The sequence below is a fragment of the Carcharhinus amblyrhynchos genome, chromosome 2, assembly GCF_965287045.1.
Source record: "Carcharhinus amblyrhynchos chromosome 2, sCarAmb.v2.hapA, whole genome shotgun sequence".
Lineage (NCBI taxonomy): Eukaryota > Metazoa > Chordata > Chondrichthyes > Carcharhiniformes > Carcharhinidae > Carcharhinus > Carcharhinus amblyrhynchos.
This window is the reverse complement of record NC_137325.1, coordinates 62,252,809-62,277,490: the sequence shown is the minus strand read 5'-3', so window position 1 is coordinate 62,277,490 and position 24,682 is coordinate 62,252,809. Positions and strand designations below refer to the sequence as shown.

The 24,682-nt window shown below is 41.1% G+C and overlaps 1 protein-coding gene across 6 annotated transcripts in view; it reads right to left on the bottom strand.

Annotated features, from left to right (window-relative positions):
- The window catches only part of LOC145354925 (zinc finger protein 385D-like), a 553,654-nt gene that overhangs the window by 71,316 nt on the left and 457,656 nt on the right, over positions 1 to 24,682 (bottom strand). For all 6 annotated transcript variants that reach the window (XM_080206587.1, XM_080206578.1, XM_080206596.1 and 3 more), the window contains one exon: positions 16,106 to 16,265. In XM_080206587.1, coding sequence (XP_080062713.1) covers positions 16,106 to 16,265 — 160 coding nt within the window. The remainder of the gene's footprint in view (positions 1 to 16,105; positions 16,266 to 24,682) is intronic.

The following is a 24,682-nucleotide window of genomic DNA, read 5'->3' as shown; positions in this document are numbered from 1 at the left end:
ATCATGCCATGAACACTACAGTTCAATGTATTAACGTGCATCAGGACGAGCAAGGTCCCAATACTGACCCTTGGGGAACACTAGTACAAACTTTGTTACAATCTGAAAAATAACCATTTATCACAACTCTCTGTATCTTGTCAGTCAGCCAATTTCTTACCAAGTGCTTACTTTCCCTTTTATCCCATGACCTAAAATTTTGCTCACAAGCCTATTGTGTGGCACTGTATCAAAAACCTTTTCAAAATCCATATATACCACATCAACAGTATTGCCCTTATCAATCTTCTCTGTTACCTTCTCAAAAAAACTCCAGCAAGTTAGTTAAACATGATGTTTCCTTAATGAATCCTTACTGGCTTTCCTTAATTCTCCTGAACTTGTTGAAGTAACTATTGATTGTGGCCTCAACATGTAGGCTAGAACTGACTGCTCCCATTCACACTGGGTGTGTTTGGAGGCACAACTGGAAAATATTGAGAGAAGGCCTAGACACATTTCCCAGTGGTGGAAAAGCAGGACACAATTGTCTCTTCCTCCCAGCAATGGTGAGTTATGTATTCCAACATCTAATGTGAGGAACATAGTTAAAATGAATTGGCATCTCATTATAATAGCCATACGATGAAATCATTTCCTCTATATCAAATTTAAACCTCATGGTAGCGTACTTTCAGAACAGTGTATTCACAACTGTCATTATAAGATATGTACTGGTGGCCTAAGTTTTGAGGGAAACTCTGAGTTGGGTGCACAGAACTTAGTGCAGCATTCATGAGGATCCCAATGCAAGGAAGTGGCTCTGCAGATCCAGGGTGGTGAGGGGGCTTAGAGGTAAGTCTCCACAGCAGTTTCTTCATGACTGGTTTGTAGTATCAGGGCAAGGGCAGATGTAGGGTTGGGGAGGCACTGGGACATGCAATTGACAAAGCATTTCAAGATTGAGCATTCAGCAGCTGACACAATTTAAAATGAGCATATTGCCATTCTTGGAATCTGCTTCTGAAGCAATTATGCTCATATGAGGAACATTAATTCCTGACAATTGCTCCTGCTGTGTTAACCCCTCACATGCAGACTTCAAAATCCATCCAATATTATGGGGCTCTGCAGAACAAATGGGTGGCTGGACAAGTTTGAGAATCCTGTGGCTCAGGTGGGCATGGATCAGTCACTGAGGGTGACGCTCCAAACACCCGCTGTTAAAGTTATACACTCATGGGACATTAACCCCCATGGTCCAAGCAAACCACTCATTCTGGGTGTGCAAGTTATGCCAATGCCTGCACTTGAGCTGAGAGCAAAGGATGCTATTGAGTGGCAGAAGATGCTACCATTCTGACCTGTGATGTGACTTTTTTTGTCAGGTATCAAACAAATTGAAGAATGGGCATCCATTTCATGGCCAGGACTCTCTGGGAGATTCCCCATTCCTTGAAGAGTGCTAGCAGTGTACATGGGTGCCCTTCAAATTTACTGTCTGGATTATTGAAGCTCTAACATCATTGCAGAGTGTGCAAATCAGAGACTGCCCTGCCAGTGATCAGATGTTAAACCCATGTTGGTCATTTTTTGTACTAAGTGTTGCACAATATTGCAGAAAAACCTGCCGCTGGCATCAACAGATCCAATGCCCCTTTTCACCTCTAAGCACCAGGCATTGCCGATTTCTGGGACAATTCCGCCCATAGTTTCTAGAAGTTTGCCTACCACTGAAGTCAAACTGATTGGTTGTAGCTGTAGCCACATTTATCCTCACATTTATTTGAGCAAGGATTTAGCATTAGCATTGTCCTGTCCTCTGATACCACCCCTGTGTCTAAGGAAGATTGGAAGATTATCAATTGTGCTTCTGCAATTTCCAATCTCACTTCCCTCAGTATTCTGAATGCATCCCATCTGGTCCTGGTACTTATCCATTTTAGGTAAATTTAGTCTTTCTAACACCTCCTCCTTCTCGTTGGTAAATTCTTCAAGTGTGCCGTTACCTTCCCTCTCACTTCAATCTGAGTAGCATCTTCTTCTTTTGTAAAGGCAGATACAAAGTACTCATTTACTACCTTTGCTTTTTCTCCTGTCTCCACGTGCAAGTCACTTTTACATCCTAATCAGCCCTACTCTCTCTTTTACCATTCTTATTATTTATATACTTACAGAACACTTCGAGATTCCCTTTTATGTTAAATGCCAATTTTTTTCATGCTCTCGCTTTGTTTTTCTTGTTAGTTTTTTTTAACTTTCCCTCTGGTCTTTCTTTATTCAGCCTGATTCTCCATGAGTTTTCTGCTGAAGTCTGTGATACATGACTTCTTCCCCTTCATCTTCATCTCTCTCTCTCTCTCTCTCATCATCCAGGGAGCTCTGGATGTATTTGTCCTAATCTTTCCCCTGGGTTTTCTCTCCTTTTTTTCAGCAAGATTAGTAACATGAATTTTCAGCACCCCCCACAAAGATTCCCCCTTCCCTCTCTGCCTATGGAGCTGCGCTCCCACCCTGCTTCGTCCCCCAGTCAGACTCCACCCCTGCTCAGGCTCCACTTCCTTAGACGCCACTCCCCCAGCCGTCTTGGCACCGCCGGCATGGCAAGCCGGTAAGATCGCATCCTTGATCTTTTTGGGCCAACTAATTCCCCAGAACTAGGTCCAACAGTGCACGCCCTTTTTGAACCAGAAACATACAGTTGCAGAAAGTTATCTTGAACATATTCTACGGACTCTCATCCTTCTTGTCCCTTTGCGCTATTCCTATCCTAATCTATATTTGGATAATTGAATTTCCCCATTATAATTACTCCATAGTTCTCGCACCACTCTGTAGTTTTTGCAAATTTGATTCTCTACACCCTTCTACTATTTACTGGTCTAAAGATTACAGCGATGAATGTTATTGTATCTGTTTTATTGCTTCTCTCCAGCCAGGGTGATCCTATCGTTGAACCTTCCAGAACATCCTAGCCCTGAAGTACTGTAAAGCTATCTTAAATCAATGCTACCACTTCCCACCCTCCCCATAAAGACTCAGCTACTAAGCCATTGGGAAGAAAATAAGACTCAACTGCAATGTGCAGCATTGGCAAAATTTCCATCTTAGTACCAAAAGCAACAGAAAAAATATAAATAGCACCCATGCATTATGGGCCAGAATTTGACATTGCTTAGGCAGGCATGCATCCGATCTAGAAAAATGTGAAGTGATGTGAGAAGATTGAGGGCATGTGTCCCAACATCATTGCGTACTTGAGCAACATTTCAGATGGCTGGCGCACACCAGAGTTAGTAGAAAGCTCATCAACAATCAAGCAGGCAATTTAACCCATTAAGGCGCCAATTGAACACAATTTTACATGGCCCTTCAGCTTTTATGGTCGGAGGATGGGCCATTTGGCCTGGCAGTCTTTATGTTTTAGCTTCAACTTCAATCCAGGGTGGGATGAAATGTCAGGGGTGAAAAAAGGTAGAAAGGTACCTGGGGACTGACATGTTTGAATGTGCTGTCAAGACACACTTTGCATAGATTTCCCATTGCCATTTATCATAATAACATCACACTGGCAAAGAAACAACAACTACTCATGATGACCATGTCAGGGGTGGAGGTGCCTGAAGACCCTATTGGTTAAAGACCAAAGGTGGACATTGCCCCTGGCACTCTGGCAGCAGCAGTACCAAGTGGGCACTGCTGGGGGGCTAACCCTACTCCATTGGCAGGGAGTTCCTCTTATGTGTGATGGATGGTGATAGGGGAGAGAGAGGAGTAGTACACTGCTGAGAACAGGAGGTGGGGGGCTGGAGTAGGGCTGGAGAAGAGGGGAGTGCCCCAATGACAGCGTGGTGCTGGGGTAGATGGCAGGGGAGAGGGGTGAAGAGTTGCCCTTCATACTTCCTGATGGGGAGGTTGTCACCCCCAAAGCTTGTGGGTGCCCCCACGGACCACAGGGGTTTTGGGGGAACATATTCTAAACACAGACCAGGGCACTTTTTAAAGATGGCGTCCTGATCTCTTCAGGTCCCGCCCTGCTAGAATGATCTCATAAACCAGGTCCCCAGATTTTCTGGTCATTAGGTGTTTGCAGATCTGGTCTGAAAACTCTGCTGTGTTTCTGGAGAGATAGACCCCAGTTTTCTGTCAAATCCTGACATTTTGTCATTTATGGGAAAATTCCACCTCTTAACTCTATTTCTCTCTCCACAGATGCTGCCTGACCTGCTGAGTTAATCCAGCATTTTCAGATTTCCAGCATTTTCCTTTCAATTTCTTGTTTTTTAAAGGAGTGTTTGATTCAATACAGTGGAAACTGTGGCCCCACTGTTATTTGTATTTCAGTTTTTGGCAGATGAGTTGTGGTGCGAGTTAAAAATTCAAATCACTACTCCAGATATGAGATTCAGGGTACATGGGACATGGGCGTCGCTGGCTGGCCAGCATTTATCAATCCTTAGTTGCTCTTGAAGAGTAGTTGAGTCACATGTTGGCCAGGTAAAGATGGCAGATTTCCCACCATAAAGGACATTAGTGAACCTGATGGGTTTCCCCCACAATCAACAATCATTTCATGGTTGTCAGTAGATTCTTAATTCCAGATATTTTTTATTGAATTCAAATTCTACCATCTGCTGTGGCAGGATTCAAACCCGGCTCCCCAGAACATTAGCCTAGTTTCTGGGTTAATAGTCTTGTGATAATATCACTCGGCCATCACCTCCCTAACTCAATTTCAATTTGATTGTTCTTTCTATCACTGAATTCCCACCTGTGGCAGAACAGCCCATCTGCGTAATGTATTTTGAAGATCTGCTTTGCTGACTTCCCTCATCAGCCAAGCAGCCAATTCCTAAATGGAGGACAGCACTTATGAAATCTTCTGTCCTCTTTCATGGCTGGGATTTTCCAGTGCTGCTGAGAGTGAAAGGAGTTTTGTTTGGAACGTCAAATTTTCCATTCTCATTTGCAATGGGGTCCTGACAAGGTCGAGACCAGAGAATCCCACCCTGTGGCCAACAAGGCAAAGCAAACAGCAAGAACTGGAATTCTTAAACTTCAAGGGAAATATGAGTTCAGCCTCTCAAAAATACAACAGAATTCTAAAAGAGACACACTCTATTGGCAGGGATATCTAACATTGAAGATTCTTCACCTAGGAAAAGCCAAATGGTCAACAGGGCAATTAAGCTGCATGAGAGATAATGGACTAATTTGTAATAAACCACTCAAGGAACATAACATAAGAACATAAGAAATAGGAGCAGGAGGAGGCCATCTAGCCCTTCCAGCCTGCCCCGCCATTCAATAAGATCATGGCTGATCTGAAGTGGATCAGTTCCACTTTCCCGCTTTCTCCCCATAACCCTTAATTCCCTTGCCTACCAAAAACCTATCTACCCGTGTCTTAAATATATTTAGCGAGGTAGCCTCCACCACTTCAACAGGCAGGGAATTCCAGAGATTCACTACCCTTTGAGTGAAGAAGTTCCTCCTCAACTCTGCGCTAAACTGCTCCTCCCTTATCTTGAGGCTGTGCCCTCTGGTCCTGCTGTTCTTTGTGAGCGGGAAGAATCTCTCTACCTCTACCCTATCCATCCCCTTCATTATCTTATACGTCTCTATAAGATCCCCCCTCACCCTTCTACAGACCCAGTCTATTCAGGCTGTCTTTATAGTCCAACCCCCTCATCTCCGGTATCAGCCTAGTGAACCTCCTCTGCACTCCCTCCAAGGCCAAAATATCCTTGCGCAAGTGCGGCGACCAAAACTGCACACAGTACTCCAGCTGCGGCCTCACCACTGCCTTGTACAGTTGCAGCAAGACCTCCCTGCTTTTATATTCTATCCCCCTCACTATAAAGGCCAGCATCCCATTTGCCTTCTTGATCACCTGCTGCACCTGCAGACTGGGTTTTTGCGACTCATGCACAAGGACCCCCAGGTCCCTCTGCACCGTAGCACGCTGCAGCTTTTCGCCCTTTAAATAGTAATCCCTCCTACTATTATTTCTGCCAAAGCGGATAACCTCACACTTGCTAACATTGTACTCCATCTGCCAGGTCCTCGCCCACTCGCTTAGCCTATCTAGATCCCTCTGCAGACTTTCCACACCCTCCGCACAATTTGCTTTTCCACTTATCTTCATGTCATCAGCAAATTTTGACACCCTACACTCAGCCTCGTCCTCCAGATCATCTATATAAATGGTAAATAGCTGAGGCCCCAGTACTGATTCCTGCAGCACTCCACTAGTGACCAACCGCCAATCCGAATAGCACCCATTGATACCAACTCTCTGCCTCCTATTAGACAACCAATCCTCAATTCACGCTAACACCTTACCCCCAACTCCATGCCCCCTAACCTTCTGAAGCAACCTTTTGTGCAGCACCTTATCAAACGCCTTTTGAAAATCAAGAAACACCACACCCACTGGTTCCCCTCTGTCTACCGCACTAGTCACATCCTCATAGAATTCCAATAAATTTGTCAGACATGACTTCCCCTTAACGAATCCGTGCTGCGTCTGCTCTATCAAACAATTCTTATCAAGGTGCCTCGCTATTTCTTCTTTGATGATGGATTCGAGCATTTTTCCAAGGAATAAGGACTTAAAATATATAAACTCATTGAGTCTTAGGGAGAGGGAAATCTCATGGACAAACTTTCAAATGGAGAGTGGAGAATTTCCAATAGCCCATTTTGAGGCAGATTACAACATCCCAGGGTAACAAAGATGGACTGAAAGTTGTACAATTTAAGAAATAATTCAAACCATAATTATTGAAAAGATCATCAAAATGATTCCACTTGAACTGTTAATATCCATGTGTCCAGAGAAAGTGTAGTAATGGACAGAGGCATTTCAAAATCTAATTTAACATCCAAATAAAGGTATTGTCTCCCTTTCCTGGAAGAAGTGGAAGAAGAGAATGCATAACAATAGGAAGTCTTGGGTTGAATGTAAAGCTGTCAGAGCTCAGAATCCCTTTTCTGTGGCAAGGAAGAAATAATTGCTTCAAGATCTTAACCAGTGCAGTACCAGAAAAATGTTCAGAAGATGAAAGAATTAAACCCTCCTGAAATCCTAGGATACTAGAGCCACAGGAATGTGCATTAAACGAAATAATCTCCATTGATATGGATTGACCTCAAATCAACTGGGGAAGAGTGGCAATGTGTAAAGATTTTGAAGAAAATATTATAAAGAGATTAAAATGACAGAGGTCCATTTTGCTAGGAAACACAATGCAATACAAACCCACAGACATTTAGAAGTGTGGAGAGTTCAACCTTGCCAGGGAGAACAAAGAAGTGATGAGAGGAAGTCTGGAAAAGAGGTTGGATTCATGAATCTTTGGAGAAGAAAATGATGTCAAATTGATTGAGTTACGACAACTGAAATAAATAATAGCTTTGCAATGGAGCACAGGCAACAGAGCATCATAGATGCAAAGAAATTTACAGCATTGTGTATTAAAAGTTAATTTTTCAATAAAGCATTTGAAACTGGTGGAATACAAAACATAGAAATAATGGGCATCTTGCCAGAAAGAGATCTTTAGATTCAATGGCCTGGGTTCACATTCTTGGGATGGATAGAGGGAGTTGGGAAAATTCCCAGCCCAACTGCCCCAGTAGGAAGTGCCAGGGTGGCGAGTCTGTTTTGCATTTCACTCAGTCAATTTGGGAATTTGATTGGAGGCAGCCACAGGGGCTGTCAGGAGTCAAATTGGGCTGTTTAAAAAGCTCACCTCAGTGCAATCCCAATTATAATGAAAAACCTAAGAGCCTTCAGCCCTTACCTCTCACCCTACACGCCATCTCATGCCTCCCCCTCAACTATGAGCCGTTTTGCCTCCATAAAAAGTCACCAACTAGTTGTTATAATAAACCCAAATAGTGACAGCAGGACACGTAGAAAAATTATCCAAAAAGAAACACCATTCATTGGTAACTTTCCAGTTACTTTTAAAATAGAAGTGCTAAACCTCAGAATGCATTCTTGACTGAGAGCTCAGAAATCCATTCAACTGTTAGGGTGGCACGGTAGCACAGTGGTTAGCACTGCTGCCTCACAGCCCCAGGAACTTGAGTTTGATTGCCGGCTTGGGTCACTGTCTGTGGGGAGTTTGCACCTTCTCCTGAATCTGCATGGGTTTGCTCCGGTTTCCTCCCACACTCTGAAAAAGGTACTGGTTAGGTGCATTGACCTGAACAGGTGCTGGAGTGTGGCAACTAGGGGAATTTTGCAATAATTTCATTGCAGTGTTAATGTAAATCTTACTTGTGACTAATAAATAAACTTTACTTTAAAAACAGCTGAGCCCTAGGGAAAACATTACTTGATTGACACTTCCTGCTCTGTGATGTGTTCTGTCAATTTCACAGGATTTATTTACACAAAATAGTTTTAAGTGCTTGTAGTTTCTGTTATTGATGTTTTAATGTGTCTAAATGATTGACGCTTTTATTGACCGGTAGCAAAACTAGGCTTTTTTTTAAGAGAGTGAGAAGTTACCAACATATGACTTTTTAAAGCCTGTTTTTGACACATCATGTTGTCACTATGGGCTCATTGATTTGGTATGGAGTATTGTGGGTTAATAAGCATGTAAGTGCCCAAGTGCCATCGCTGGGCATGAGGCACCATAGGTTTGGGTGGAAGCATACTGTGGCATTGGAACATAAGAGGCCAAATGGGTCACAGCAGAGGATGGGATTGCATACCTTGGCATGAGGAGTCTTGGGAGCAGAAAGTATATTGGTGCTGGGGAAGTATGGAGCATCTTTGGAACTTACTTTTGAAAAGATTCCCTCATGCAGACTAGAGCTCACAACATCCCCTGAGGGGTGGTGAACCATGACTTTTTGTAAAGCTGGTCTGATTCCATGAGGATTATGAAGGACTAAGACATGCCTATTCTGCAATGGAACCATTGCAGGATGCAGGCTTGCAACCCAAACCAAACTGCACCTTCAAAGGGCTCTAATAAAAATCAGAACGTCCAGTAACGGGGTTTGCAATCACAGAATCTCATCCCAGCTGCCACTTTCACCCCAGTAGGGAGTCTCCCTGACTCATTGAAAATCCAGCTCCATGAAACAAATTCAAGTAAATTTAAGGCAGGGAGAGAGAAACTTGTGTTGGAAGGCTAGGAGTGGTGATTGTTGGACAGGGGATGCATTGTACAGCAAGTGAAGGTTATAACCTAGGAATTTACATAAGTAACAAAAGTTAATGAGGTGGCAGGTTATAATTATGGAATGCAAATGTAGCCATATATGCAAATATAAAAATAATTGTGCTTGGCCTCTGAGTCCAGATTCTAACCAGTAGTTCCCACCATTTGAAAAGCCAATGGCCATCCATGTGAACTCTGGGATGATTAGTTATCAGAGCATTACATAGAGTGAGTTACAGGACATTTCATGCCTCTAAACTATATTATCAGGTTTTAATAAATTGGCAGTTGCAAGAAGGGCTGTCACATAAAGATGAGGTAAACATGGAATTATGGCTGCAATTTAGCCATGAGTGCAAATCCCGTTATGGCTTGTTGCTTGCTTAATGTGGGGAGGGGAAAGCCCCAAGGCTCGCTTAGTGGGAGGAGGTGAATATTCCGAAGCTCACTTGTTAGGGCAAACTCATCATGTCCATGGGGGAATGGGGAAGTTTATTTTTAGTGCAGATCGGCTAGCCCTTTAGAAATGGCGCCCTGATCCCTGTGGAGCTAGCCTGGTTTGTACTACCAGACCCTGCCCCACCAGAGTGACAGTGCACTCTATGTCCCCAGATTTTCTGTGCACTGATGTCAGAAAGTCTAGAGTGAAAACTCAGCTGTGTTTCTGGAGAGGTATGCACAATTTGTTTTCAGTCTGAACCTGACATTGCAGAGTTCATGAAAATTCTGTCCTACACATTTCTGATGAGTAGTCATTAGAACAATTTCACTTTTTTTTGTCGAAATGAAATTCTGTGTCCAAGTTCTGGAAGATTGGAAATGAAGACCCATTGGCATCAACTTATTCAGCACAGCTTTTTGTTCTGGTTAGGTAATTATTTTTTAATTTATTCTTTCTTGGGATGTGGCCATCCCCAGCATTTATTGCCAAGCTCCAATTGCCTGTAACAAGGTGATGGTGAGTCATCACTACCATGAAGTGCTGCACTCCATGTGGTGTAGGTACACCCATAGTGCTGTGAGGAAGGGAATTCCAGCATTTTGACCCAGCGACAATGAAGGAATGATGATAAATTTCTGAGTCAGGATGATATGCAGCTTGGAGACGAACTTGCAATTTGTGATCTTCCTGTGCAATTACTGCCTTCCGTTTCTAAGTGGTACAGTTTGCGGGTTTGGAAAGTGTGTCAAAGGAGTCTTGGTTAGTTACTGCAGTGGATCTTGTACATGGTACACACTGCTGCTACTGTGTGTTGGTGGTAGAAAGAATGGGTATTGAAGGTGGTGGGTGAGGTTCCAAACAAGTGGGCTGCTTTGTCCTAAATGGTGTTGAACTTCTTGAGTGTTGTTGGAGCTGCACTAATCCTGGCAAATGGCAGAATATTTCATCACATTCCTGACTTGTGCTTTATAGATGGTGGACAGGCTTTTAGGAGTCAGGAGATAAATTATTCATTACAGGATTTCTTGCTTCCAATCTGCCTTTGCAGCCACAGTATTTATATGGCTGGTCTATTTCTATTTCTGGTCAATGGTAACCTCTAGGATGTTGATAGTGGAGGATTCAGTGATATAAACGTCATTAAATGACAAAGGGAGATGGTTAGATTTTCTTTTGTTGGAGATGGTTATTGCCTTGTGTGAAGCAAATGTTACTTAAAGCAAAAATAATCCTAGTAAACAACAAAGTCAAACAAACACATAGTTGTTCAAAGATGCCAAATACCAAATCATAGAAATCGTAGAAACCATACAGTACAGAAAGAGGCCATTTGGCCCATTGAGTCTGCCCCAACCACAATCCCACCCAAGCCCTACCCCCATATCCCTACATATTTTACCCACTAATCACTCTAACCTACACATCTCAGGACACCAAGGAGCAATTTTAGCATGGCCAATCAACATAACCCACACATCTTTGGACTGTGGGAGCACCCAGAGGAAACCCATGCAGACATGAGGAGAATGTGCAAACTCCACATAGACAGTGACCCAAGCCGGGAATTGAACCCAGGTCCCTGGAGCTGCAAAATCCTGGATGAACAGACAGATGATGGTGCCCTTAGTGGAATTGTACAAGTCAGACCAGGATGCATGGAGCAAAGATGAAAGTAATCCTTTGATATGACTGAGATGAGATGGTAAATAGTAACTGGAAGGATGTGTTGTTAGTGCTGTTTGATAATGAAACTATAAATCATAGGCCCGATTTTACCATTGCATCTGGGCGTGAAAATATGGTAAAATTGGGCATGAGGCTATTAACCCGATCTGTGCTCGCGTCCACGTAGATGCCCATTTTACCGAGGCCTGGGAATGGCTGCAATACAATTCGCGCCCAAAACAGGTGCAACAGCGATTTAAATGCATTTGCATGCATTTCAATTGAATTAATGGGCTGCCTGTCCAACTTTACCAGAACCTCTCCCTTTACCATCGCATTCGCGCGTCTAGATTTGGCACGAAACAGACAGGCTCGACAAAGGTCTGTTTTGGGCACTGCAGCTGCTGAAGAGGTAGGTTCGGAGCTTCCAACGGCTCTCTGATTCAGATCGGTGGTGGTGGGGGGGACCGGAAGGCCAGATCATTCTCTGGTGGGGAGAAGGGAGATGGAGACGGGTCAGGTGTATTTCTGGTAGTAGGTGGGAGGGTAGGGCTTGGGAGGAGGACAGATCATTGTCTGATGGGTTGTGGGTGAGGGTAGAAGGGAGGCCCAATCATTTTCTGGTGGGGGGAAGGCAGGTCAGACGGAGTGAGGGAGGAGAGAGGTCCGATCATTCTCGGGGGGGGGGGGGGGGGGGGGGGGGGGGGGGGTGGTTAATTCTATCCCATCACATTTCTAATTCTGATCATTCCTGTTATAAATGCTACTTAGATTATATTTCACTTGCCATGAATGTTGTTTTTTACCCCTACACCAGCATGTTCAGAAGAAGTAGAAATTATTTTATTACCATTTCCCGAATTATCTTCTAAACTTGGAAATGCGGCTCTTAAAATTTACTCCAAGTTGGCTGTTGCTAAACACAATTTCAAATGTTGTTGAATCAAACAACGGTTATTTGTATACGCACCTGTATGTTTCATTACACAACTTCAGTAAAGGCCTGGATATGTCCCTCAGTGAATTTTGCAAGTACAGGCAACAGAGAGAAAGGATTCCACAGCTTTACTAGTGCACGTGCACTTAATTAATAAAACTGTCAAAATAGTCCGCTGTGAGTATGTGAAATATACTTGGGGGGTGGCCAGATGGATCACTGGTGGCGGGGGGTGGGGGGCGCGGGGCTGGGGGGAGGTGGGGGGGAGGCCAGATGGATCCGGGGGCGGTCTGCTGTCACTCTGCGGGCAATCGGTGGGGGGGAAAGGGGACAGAGGGCTGCGATCGGTCTGGGTAGTGGTAGGGGTGGGTGGATAAGGGGGATGGTTATGTTGTAGGGGTGGGGGTGATGTCTGCGGGGTTCATCACTTTCAGGCCGCCTTAAACACCTTTTGCGGACCGGGAGCGATATGACAGCGGCACGATTTTCCATTTTTTTTTCTAACTGCACATGCGCAGTTCAGAGCTCCGATCGTTCCAGGTGTGCTAAGGCCCACCCACAGTGTGATTCGGACCCGCCTTTTTTTTTTACAGGCTTAATGCGTATGGGGACACCTGAAAGCAGATTTCCAAGTTGGATTTGAATTGCACCCAGATTCAGCACTTAGAATCAAAATGTTAAAATCAGGCCCCATGTGTAGAAAAACAGATCAGAATGCAATGGGAATGAGAGAAATCAGACAGGATTTTCCGATTTTGCTCAATCTTGCCCCGCTGCTCCTGGCGCTCAGCTTAAACTCCGTTCACTGCAGCAGCACTGGAGAATCCCAGCTGTGGACATGATCAGAGGTTTCCAGTGATCATCTCAATCCCACAATGTTGGATAAGATAAAGCCTATGATGAAGGCTGGAGTAGGAAGGCATCCTCTTCAAGGCGCAATGGTGGCAGAGAGCAAAAAAAATCATATGCTGGTTAACCTCAAGGTGTTTTCCTGGGCTGAATTAATTGACTTTTGTACTTGGAGCGAAAGAAATATAAACAAAAATGTTCAGGGTATCAGAATTCAACAATTTTAGTTTCAAAATATAGAGGATTCCAATTTCAAGATAAATATTATACTTTCCCCATTAACCTTTTTGCTGACCTAACATACATATGTAAAACTCAATACAAATAAACCTGTTAATCTGTTATGTCAGAGCTTGTAATGATGGTACTTTGATGAAATTGAAGGTGGTCCTCAGTATTTATACAATTCATTTAGAATTTAGTCATTTTCCTTCATATTTTAATGGCAACATTTATATATTAATACATTTAATAAAGTGTGATGCATGTGGAATATTTACACCTGTACTGACAGTCTAGAAAGAAGGGAATATCCAGGGGAAAAGATACATCCAGATATTTATGAAGGTGAAATATAAAACTGCATTATTTGCAGCATAAGGGAGAAATTTGCAATGCTGATAAACATTGAGGAGATCTTGAACTTTAAATACAGAGTAGCAGAAGCCCTAGACAGAAAAACACTTTCAGCAATCAAATGTAACACATTTATTCTTAGAAATAACATAAGTCCACACTAGTCCTTGAGCTTACTTATTGTTAGGCAGGAAAATCAAAAAGAACAGTGAAAGTACTATGGGGGAATCTCACTAAAAATGGCGAACTGTTGTTTCTGGCGAGAAAACCAGTGTGTTTCTCTACAGAGAAACTTGTCAGTTTTCTCTCCAGAACTTAACACACTTCGCCGAAAAAAATCAAAGGAGCATGTTTCTCACCACCATTCAGGACAGGTAAAAGTAAAACCTGGCTGCATAGAGATTGGGGTGCTATCTCTAAAGGGCGGCCTGATTCAAACCACAGTAAGCCTTCCCCCCAGACTGCCGTAGAGGTCTCGGGGGCTTCCCATCCCCTTTTGGAGTCAGCTTTCCCACTGATCATCAGTCCCTTCTCTCTCTCTCTCTCTCTCCAACCTTTCAACATCCCCCCCACTTCCCCCTTCACCCCCCCCAAACTCCTCTCCAGTTATGGGTGTTAACCTGATGGTATTGCCGGTGAGGGACAGAGAGAGAACTGCAACTTCCAGATCTTGACCCCCACTGGCAATCACAAGGATAGTGAATGTGGACTTAAAATCAAGGACTGGACCTGCAAAACTTTGGCTTGATGGTGCAAAATGTTCAGTGAGTGAAAGTGTGTATTATGTGATAATAATTTCCATTTATTACATTAGGGCTGCAAAAACCAGACAGAAACAAATCATTTTAAATGAGGTCATGTATGACCTGTCTGAAGATAGATTGTCATTATTATAATGTTGTCATGCTTCTAGGTTTCAGATAGTTGCACCATAACGGAATCATGGCAATCAAGAAAGTTGATTCTCAGATATTAGCATAAGCAAGAATGACATGGTTAACATACACAGAGAATGAATGGACTGAATGGGGAACAAAAAGGACATAAAAAAAGAAATATCGTCCTTATACTCACACAATTTATCTGACAATTTGATTTTCTAGTAATTGAATATATATTGTAAAGGAAAACAACTTAAATATATATTGAAAGATACAATTGCAAGCTAGAAATTCCCGTGTATAAATGGAACACCATTTTGTAAAATTTCTGATGGCACTGGACATTTCCTCTCATGCAATTTTTAGAACAACCTTTTAGCAATTCCAAAATTTTGCACAAACTCAAGGCTTTGAAACTGGTCCATTATATCTTGATTCTAAATAATGTGGTTGATTTATATAAATATTTATTATATATGTGGCTTTTGATTTCACTTCTGCCCATCACTATTTTCTAATTAGATGACAACGCTTTTCTCTTCAAATGCTGACTTTCATTTACGTTTTCAGTTGTAATGATCTGAGCTTGGATTTCACTATTATTACCATCAAAGATCCATTTGTACTTGAGAGATATTCTGCAGAGGGTGGAAGTAATAATGATGTTGAGTTTATTAGCATTCCATCACCCAATGCAGGTTTCCCTCAGTAAAAAGAACTCTAGTGGACTAGATATCTGACTATAAAGAAAAACTGAATTCTATTGACAATTAATACTGATTCTCCAAACAGTTGCTATTTTTCTTTAGGGGGATGCTTAGCTTGCAAGGTAATTGTATACCTTTAAAAACTACATTATGGCATAGCCAGTATAATTAAATATAAGCCTATAAATTACTCATCATAATTATAGCATAGAAAAGCTTAGCATGCATGTAAGGTATTCCTATGACAACTGTTTTGACAGAGGCTTTAGCCCATTTACTTTGTGTTCCTTTATTAATATTGCAAACTGTCACTTCTTGGCCATTATAATTTAATAGAATATTTTACATTTAGCTCACCTGTATTGTGCTTTATACTTTGATATTTTATTAAATAAATCTGTAGTTTAGAATTTACCTTGTAGAGGTAATTATGCCCTTTGCCAACATGAAATAATGCTTGTTTTTCCAGGTTTTGACTAAATGGGAATGTACATCTGATGCCAATTGGTTAGATGAAAAAAACTATTTAAAAAAGAGAGCAAGCACTTACCACACTGGGAGACTACATGTCCATTGCATACAGCTCATAAAAAGCTGTCCTCCCACAACAAACACCACTCGCTTATTTATACAATAGTACAAGTAGGTCAGTAAAATTACTGAACATTAGTACTAACAGAGGATATCACCACGTTCCACTAAAAACAGAGAAATATTGGGAAATGAAAACAATAGAAGGATTTTAAACAGACAATAGATTGATCAAACATTTAATTTTTGCAACAACCTAGAACAAAAATAGATATTATCCTTTTTTGCCAAGCCTAAGCAATAAAAGACAAGAGGCACAGAAATGAAAAAGAACAAAGATTTCTCTTAACCTGCTTTGTCAGAGCTGGCAGTGATGGTGGTGGTTGTGATGGAAGTGAAGGTGGTCTTTACGCTGTCCTTGGTAACAGTTTTCTGCTTATTTTTCATGGCCTCCAGTGCTTTGAGCTTCTTGGCATGTTTAGTGCCTTTGTAGTGTGCCCCGGCTTGGCTCTACAAAGGAGAACAAATGAACCGTGCAATCAGGCTCATTTCTTAACTGTCATCCTCTGTATTGGTGAAAATACAGAACAACTTTCAATAATGGGCACCACATTCCATGATTGCTAATAATGTCCACAATTTTAAGCAAGAATGTAATGACATTGCTCAAAACAAGATCAGACACACACACTCTCAAGTTAGCTGACAACAGGTGCCCTTATTGAAAGAACTTTTTCGACAGTATTAGTGGTAACCAGAAAGAAAAGAAAAAGAACACAGAACAAAAGCACATGCATTGTAACTACACAAGAAAAAGTAAATGACATGAAACATCAAGAGAGACACCATGAGCTAGCACTATAAACTATGAAAAGATAGGCTGACATGTCTTAGGGTAACAAAATGGTGTTAAATGTGCTCTTTGTTATCCAGATAGAGATACACAAGGTACCATAGTGCTTTGGCTTCCATAAGATAGCTAAGTCAACTGATTTATGATAGCAGCTGAGGAAGGGCAAGTCATTCCGGTTGGAATCATATTTGGCCAAAATAAAATCACATTTTAATTCTAGGTTAGACTTAGAGAAAACACATTGTATAATAAACCCTAATAAGCATCATCTAGCATACAGTCCTGTCATTCATGATAGACTAAACAAAGACAAAAATGTTATTTATAACTTGAATTGCCTACAACTGAGCTAGGCATATGAATGCTAACGACATAGGGGGACAAACAGCAGCCTGTAACAATTTGCTTGAATCACTTACATCCAGTGACACCAATTGTAGTTGAATGTTTTTGTATCAATAGTTTGATTAAAAACATGCTAAGAGAAATAAACAATCCCTCTTCAGGCATTAGTAATCACTTTTGTAACATAGGTAAAGAAAGAATCCTATCATTTTGGAGTAGGTTAGAATGCTATGTAGTGGGGCATATAAGATACGTAATTTTAAAAAGGCATTAAGTATAGCAAATGGCCAATCCACCTGTTCAGTGAAAGTCAAAATCTATCCTCATGTCTTTTGACTACAATTGAATAATGTTCATGGAAACGCTGCAGGCTTTTTTGAGTTAAAGAATTATTAAGCTAACATAATAAATAGAATCCGTTTGAATTAAGTTGTGCAATATGCAAGTTTTTATGGCTCAAATTTTCTTATGAACATCTGCTTCATGACAAGCTGGCATACAAAAGGAAAACTGTATCTTCAGAGTAATGTGCTGGAAATGAAAATGCCCATTAAAGTTAATTTTACAATTTTTCTGCTCATCGTTTTCATAAAGCTTAATTTCTACTTTTTTGAGCATCATGCTGGATATAACATTTGGTAACGTTAACATTTATTTCAAACCAATATATTGTAATTAAAGGGGATAATCTTCACTGTGATCATGAAAATGTGTTTTTATAGAAGTAACATAGAAACAGGCCATTCAACCCAACAAGCCCCTTACCCTCCATGTGAGCAAATCATCCAAATCAAATTTATTGTCCCATTCTGTTAACCCTTTGTTCTCTTTCTTTCATCCAACTATTTAATTTAATCTTGAATGTTGTCACAGTTCTTGCCCCATTATAAAGCCTAAAAATGAGTATGTCATCCTCAAAACTTTCAGTATAAAGAGCTTTCTCTCAATCTCCTACACCTCTTAACTTTAATCTTGTGTCTATGCTCCCTCATTCTAGACCCTTCACTAAACTGGAAATAGTTTGCTTTCATTTACCCAGTTCCCATTGTTTGAGAATTTAAATAGTTATATCAATCTGCAAACTGTGGGCTGGATTCTCCAACCTTGCCCGCAGCTAGGATTCACCAGTCCAGCTGCAGTGAACTGAGATCTGGCAGAGTGCCAAATTCTCCGTTCTCACTGGCAGCAGCAGCAGGGCATGAATGCTGGAGAATTCTGGCCTGCATGTTTTACTGAAAAAACAACTACATTTTCAAATCTTTTGGTACTTGCATTTCCTTACATCAGGCAGCGACCTAATGAATCTGCATTGCAACCCCACTAAAACCTTCCTACACTCTGTTTAATATTACTTGCATCTAATTTATATATTGTCCCGTAGTATTCTTTGAAGCACTAACTAAAAAGTAATGGATTTGCTGGGTCATTAACAGGGGAGGCTATTTATTAGAATGCATACAAGTGCTCTTGTAGTACCTTTTCAGTCTCTGAGCTTAGGGACCCTTGGCTGCTGTTTTCTACATCATCCAAAAGGTCCTAAGGTGGGCTTTTATAGTGGGCTGGTGACTCACACCCAAACAGTAATTGCCCTCTGTTTAGGTAACTACTTTCAACTGATTGACAGATAACTGCCATTAGCAAGCAGTTTCTGTTAAACTAGGCTGTTTAACCAACTTGCAGTTTTAAATACAGTAGGGTCTTACTGCTAATCTAAAGTATAGCTTGAGAAAAACTGAGCAGAGATATCTCACCTATATCAATTTGCTGATTTAGCAATCATTCATCACCGCTCTCATTCCTCATCTTCATCAATGCTCCCATGCAAATATAAAGAGATCAGGAAATTCACCTGCATATTAATGTCTATTCTGCCTGTGTCCTCGGGAATCTTGACTGCTTCAATAATATAACCAATATTGTTTTCTGCAGCAATGTAAATTTTTGCAGTCTCTTTTCATGATTCAGAAACTTAATCCCAACCATCAATCTAGTTGCCATTCACTGCACCCTTTCCAATACCTGGATGCCCTTTGTATGATATGTTGACTAGAACGGTAACATAGTACTTGATGAAGGGCCAAATCAAAGTTCGTACAAACTCACAATGACTTCCTTAAGTATTGCCCTCTCTTCCTTTGGGTATACAACCTAAGTTCCTATGTGTTCCATTGCTGCTGTGCACAGTACTTATGATTTCAGTAATTTATGCATCATAGTTTCAACCTCTCAGGTAACATGCCCTCTGGAATGACATAAATTACATATATTGGCACTTTCCCAATGATTGTACATTTGCTTATTTCAATCCAACCCCTCAAATAATCCAGATATTTCTGTATTTGATTGAGTGCTTTCTCACGTTTGCTGATAAGTCAGGTTGGCTCCTTCTTATAATCCTGTATCTCTCCAGGAAGTGAGTTAAAACTAAAGTTGTCCAGACCAGCCACCTGACCAGATATTTAAACCAGTTCTTTCCAGGAAGAAGTTAGTTAATGCAGCAATAACCATTTCTTCTCTCTGCATCCAATAACCTTGTTGGGGGGGAGGGATTGGGTTGGGGGGCGGGAGGTGACACCTCTCAGTCTTAAAGAACCTGACCTTTACTAATTCATTGGTTTCTGTGCTCACAAGCCAAAACACATGCAGCATTACTATTGGAAATAACTCAATTGTATTTCTTTTTGTTTATTATCCAGTGAAAGATTTCAGATATGTAAATTGCATATCATAAATTAAATCCCAAAGTTTCAAAGAATCCACATGTTGTGCTCATTAACAGCCATGGAGAAAGAATGCCCAAAACTGCTCAGAATATTCTAAATGAGATTTACAAATGAACTCTATAATTTGAAAATAACCTGTTTCAACTTTTCTACAAATGCCCTGATGATTTGATTTTCTTGCTTAGTGAAGTTCAGATCAAGGATCTATTTGTGAACCAGTAACATTCTGATCTTTCCAAGGCTGATGGCTGAACTGCCGGATGTTTCCATCATAATCTATTTTATTTTGAATTTCCAACTTCTACAGCTTTTTGCCTTGTAATTCAATTTTCTTTTTAATAGTTGCACAGTATTGGAAATTGTGCAGCCTATGTTTATGTCTGACTCTCTAATGTTGACTCATTTACATTGATATGGACCTTTTAATGCTTCATTTTCTCAGGCACAGCAACTCTTTCCCTCAAAACTGCCATTATCATTCTTACACAAAAACACACACACATTCCCAACAATTACTATCCTGTTTTCAACCTACCTTCCCTCTCCAAGTTCACTGAATGTATTATTGCTTCCCAGTTCTGTGCTGATTTTTCTTCTAACTTTTCTGATTGAATTCCTTCAGTTTGACTTCTACCATTTGTACCATTCCTACAGTACTGAAATAGCTCAAGGCAAAGTCACAAATTATGTCCACTCTGTGACTCTGACTCCAGTTCAATTTTCTTTCTGCATCTAGAGGTGCACTAAGGCAGACTTCTGTCTGTTTCCACAGCTAGTTATTTCTGGAATGTCACTAGTCTGTGGCCAAAGGCTTATAACTTGAGAGGGGCCACTCTACATCAAACTGGCTAACCAGCAGTCTCTTCAACTCTACCGCCAGCCATTGGTATGTTAAAAGGATTTGCAGGTTGATATATTCAACCTGTTTGGCCACATTATGAATGCACATTTCTTGGTCATCAAGTCCTAGGGAGCAACTCGAATCCAGAAATTCTGGCTCAGAGGCAGGGACGCTACCCACTGCACCATAAGGCAATGAGCGAAATTTTCCCTTCCCACCTGCCACAGGAAACATAGTGGCCAGGACATGGACCATGCAAAGGTCCGTTGACCTCTGGTGGGATTTTCCAGCTTGGGGCAAGCATGGCCAGAAAATCCCACCCTATGACTCTGACAGTGCTTTATTCCTGCCTATCATCTTTAAACCATCTGAAGTATTCAATGTGGTGACCACACTATTGTCCTTCAATGTCTCACCTCAGCTATCAAGCCTCGAGGGATTACCTTCCCGTGATTCATTATTATCTTTCCAAATATAGCCAGTGCATGTTTTGCTTGCAATAGCTTCTTTCCTCATCCTTACATCGTCACCTGATAAGAAATCTCACAATACCAGCTTAAAGTCCAGGACTTTAACCTTGTGTTGTGAGTCTTCTTACTGTGCCTACTCCAGTTCTATGTCAGCATCTCCACATCATGGCTATCATCACCTATGGCATGCCTCAGAGATCTATCCTGTGCACCTTCCCCTTTCTCATATACACGCTCCCTCTTGGTGACATCATCCATAGTTAATTAACAACTGTATGCTGATGACACCCAGTTCTGTCTCAAGTGTCTCTTTGTTTTCAGGCTGCATTCACTGTTACAACTTCTTCAGGCTAATCATTGGGAAAACTGAAATTATTGTCTTGAGTTCTCACCATCAATGCTATTATCAATTACTATTATCATTTTCTCACCCTGCTCTATCATTTTTTAAAGATTAACCAGACTATTCATAATTGTGGCAACTTGCTTGACTTTTTGCTTAATTTTAAGCCAGAGTTTTGTCTCCCAATGGAGGGGTGAATCAAATCGGGAATCACAGAACTTAGTTTTCATTTGGTGGAGAAACAATTTTCTTGCGCCTTCCCAACTCCAAACCATATATGTGTCACCTTTTAGTGGGTTGGTAAGATTTTGGGTGCAAAATGTATAGATATCACTTCCGAGATCGGCATCCCCATTTTAAGGATCACAAGAAAATTTGAATTTCCTCTGTACTCTATATGTGTTGGTTTGGGTTTTGTAAACCCATATAAAAATGTACTTTCTTGGAGAGGTCTTGACCACATAATGCTGAAGAATTCTAAACATTCTGAAAAGTATAAAATGTTTTGACATCTGCAAATGTCACTATTAATGTTGTATTGTAATGTGATGTGTTTTAATGCAGTGACTCATCATAGGAATCAGCATTGTATAATTGCTGTCTTGGGTTACAGTACTATTCCATTTGTTAAAGGTGCCATTGCATTAAAACAAAATGCAAAAATAAATGTCCTGTCCACCTCTGCAGTTTTGTTTTGTGCTGTGATTTAAATTGACTGATGCCTGTGGCTGTTAAAAAGGAAGTTCTGAAAATTGAAAAAAATCTCTGCACCTGATCCACTCCATTGATTGGCAGGCACTTTGCTTTTGAAATGCAAATTGAACATCACTCTGTCTTATCACTATATCTGGAATCTATTTGAAAGCTTTTGTTATGACTGTAGTAATTACAAATGCTTGGCTGAGTTTCAAATGCTAATAATGACCAGCTCAGCAGATGGTCAACTGATCCATGAAGAATTTAAACTTTTAAGAGACTGTGACAACACAGTATTCCGTAAATGTGTTTTTTTTGTTTATAAACATGTTATGCACTTAAAGGTTTACTATTTGCTTTACACTGGAGTAGATCTGAGTAGTATCAATGTTTGTCTGTTTGACTCCAGAGTTTTATTAGATTGTTAGAGGTTTATTTTTCCCACAATGTTTTTAATCCCATTGTTATTGCATGGTTCCTGAGCGCTGTACTTTTCAAACACTTGGTGAGTGGCTATGGAGGATATACTGGACATGAAAGTGGCATGGAACATCTGAACAAGCATGGAATGGCTTGGGTGACATTGGGATTGCTGGGGTGAGGGGATGTGGTGAGGGATAAGATTTAAAGAGCCTTTAAATGCTGTTGAGAGCTGGGTGGCTGTCTTGGAGAACCAAGGTGAGCCTTCAAACCTACCTGCCACCACACCCACACACCTCACCATTCCATATTGGCTTGCAAAATGCACTGTGAACACTCTGTGTGAAAAGACAAAAATCCAGAGCACAGACGGGTTCGGTATGCACCTTAGAAGGCGCAAAAGTACACAAATCATGTTTACCAAGTTCACCTGAAAATCTAGGTCCATAATTTTCTACATTAGCAACACCACTTACTTTGATTTCTGAAAAATCTCCAACACACCTACACCAACACATCCCCAACAATGAAACAGGCACATGATCTTCACCACCTCCAAATTCCTCCTAGCCCCCACTCTCAAAAAATTTACTGTTGTGCCTAACTCTGACACAAAGTTTCTTACAATACGTTATGCTTGGAGTACCTACTATATTACACAAGTGTGCTGCCGCATAACAAGTGACCAGGGGGACATGATAGCATACATAATCAATCTGTTACCACTTTGTTCAACTTGTCTGCTCGTTTGCCTGGTGAATAAATTGCTTAAAGCATTTTCTCAAAACAAAGTATAAAGAAATTGGGACCTAAATTCCTTGAAAGACACCTACATTCTCCCATGTCAACCCTGATGGAGTTTGTGGGATCAATGCTGTTATCTAATTAGCATAGACAAAGTAGGTTGCCTATTAAACCAGAAACTCTGGTACCTTCTGCAATTGACAAAGACAGTGGCAGCATGTGTTAAGGATGGTGGGGTGGAGTGGGGGAGGGAGTTGTGGGCGGGGGGGGGTGGGGATTTGTGGGCAAGTCTTCCCTGCCAAATCCCCATTGTTATCTATACAAAGGGGAAAGTGCAGCAAAATAAAATGTCACACTTTTTCTTGGGAGATCCAAGCAGAAGCAGAGTCTATATCCGCCCTCTGCAGATATGCCGGGTTCTGACTGAGACATGGGCACAAGAACTCTGACACAGGGAGATCTGCCTGTGGCTCCAATCTCATGACAACTGCCTTGTAAAGGATGGGCAGATATTTCACCACCTACCGGGCAAATTGGGAAGAGCAGAGACACATTCTTCCATTTTTCTCAGGGCCCTTTCAGTCTTTTGCTGAAATTGTATTGGAAGAACTGCAGAATTCCCAAGGAATTGCTGTCTGATTGTTTTAGTATAGCATTTTGCCAGGTCTTTTGGATGCCTCAAAAGTATATTGCAACACAGTACATTTTCTATTGAAATGTACTTACTATTTCATGTGTGTAATTATACCTCCCTATTATATGTGGTCCTTGTTGGTCTCACAATATAAAAATCATGCAACAATTTACTGAGACTAAACTAAATTCCATGGAAATAATTAGGAATCTGTTAACTGTGATGGGAGTCATTGGAGCCAATTTTAACTCTGTGCAAGTGAATGGGGTTTTTAGTGGATTAAAACAAGGACCCATTTTATCAACAATTACTTGATTAAAACCTCTGAGGTGTATAAATGAAGCTTCACCATGATTTCAATGCACCACATTCTTGTTGAAAGGAGTAAACGCTCTGAATATATCCACAATTAGCTCATTTGTGTTCAGCCTGCAGGTAACAAAGACAGCTGCCATGTTTAAAACCCAAATGCCTCACAATAATAAAATGTACGCTAAAGGGAAATGAATTCTGCTTCCAAAACTGTATTTTAAATTAATAATGCAAATTGCAAGTTGCCTGATCTGCTCGTAAACACGAGTATTACACTTAACATTAGAAATAAGCAAAATTGGGCATCATATCAAGGTGTTTTTTGGGGACGTTGTAATATTGTGGAATGTTGAGTCTCAAACTGCTACAGTGGTGGATTTTCTGACATTTGTAAGACTTAAACGCTCAGCACTCAGATCACACTATACTGCACTGCAATTTACTGTAAAGTGGATAACATTGCAGTGATGGCAATGACACATCTGGGACCCTGTGTACATTGAGCCAAACGGCTTATCTCTGACCAGAAAAAAAACAGAGTGAATG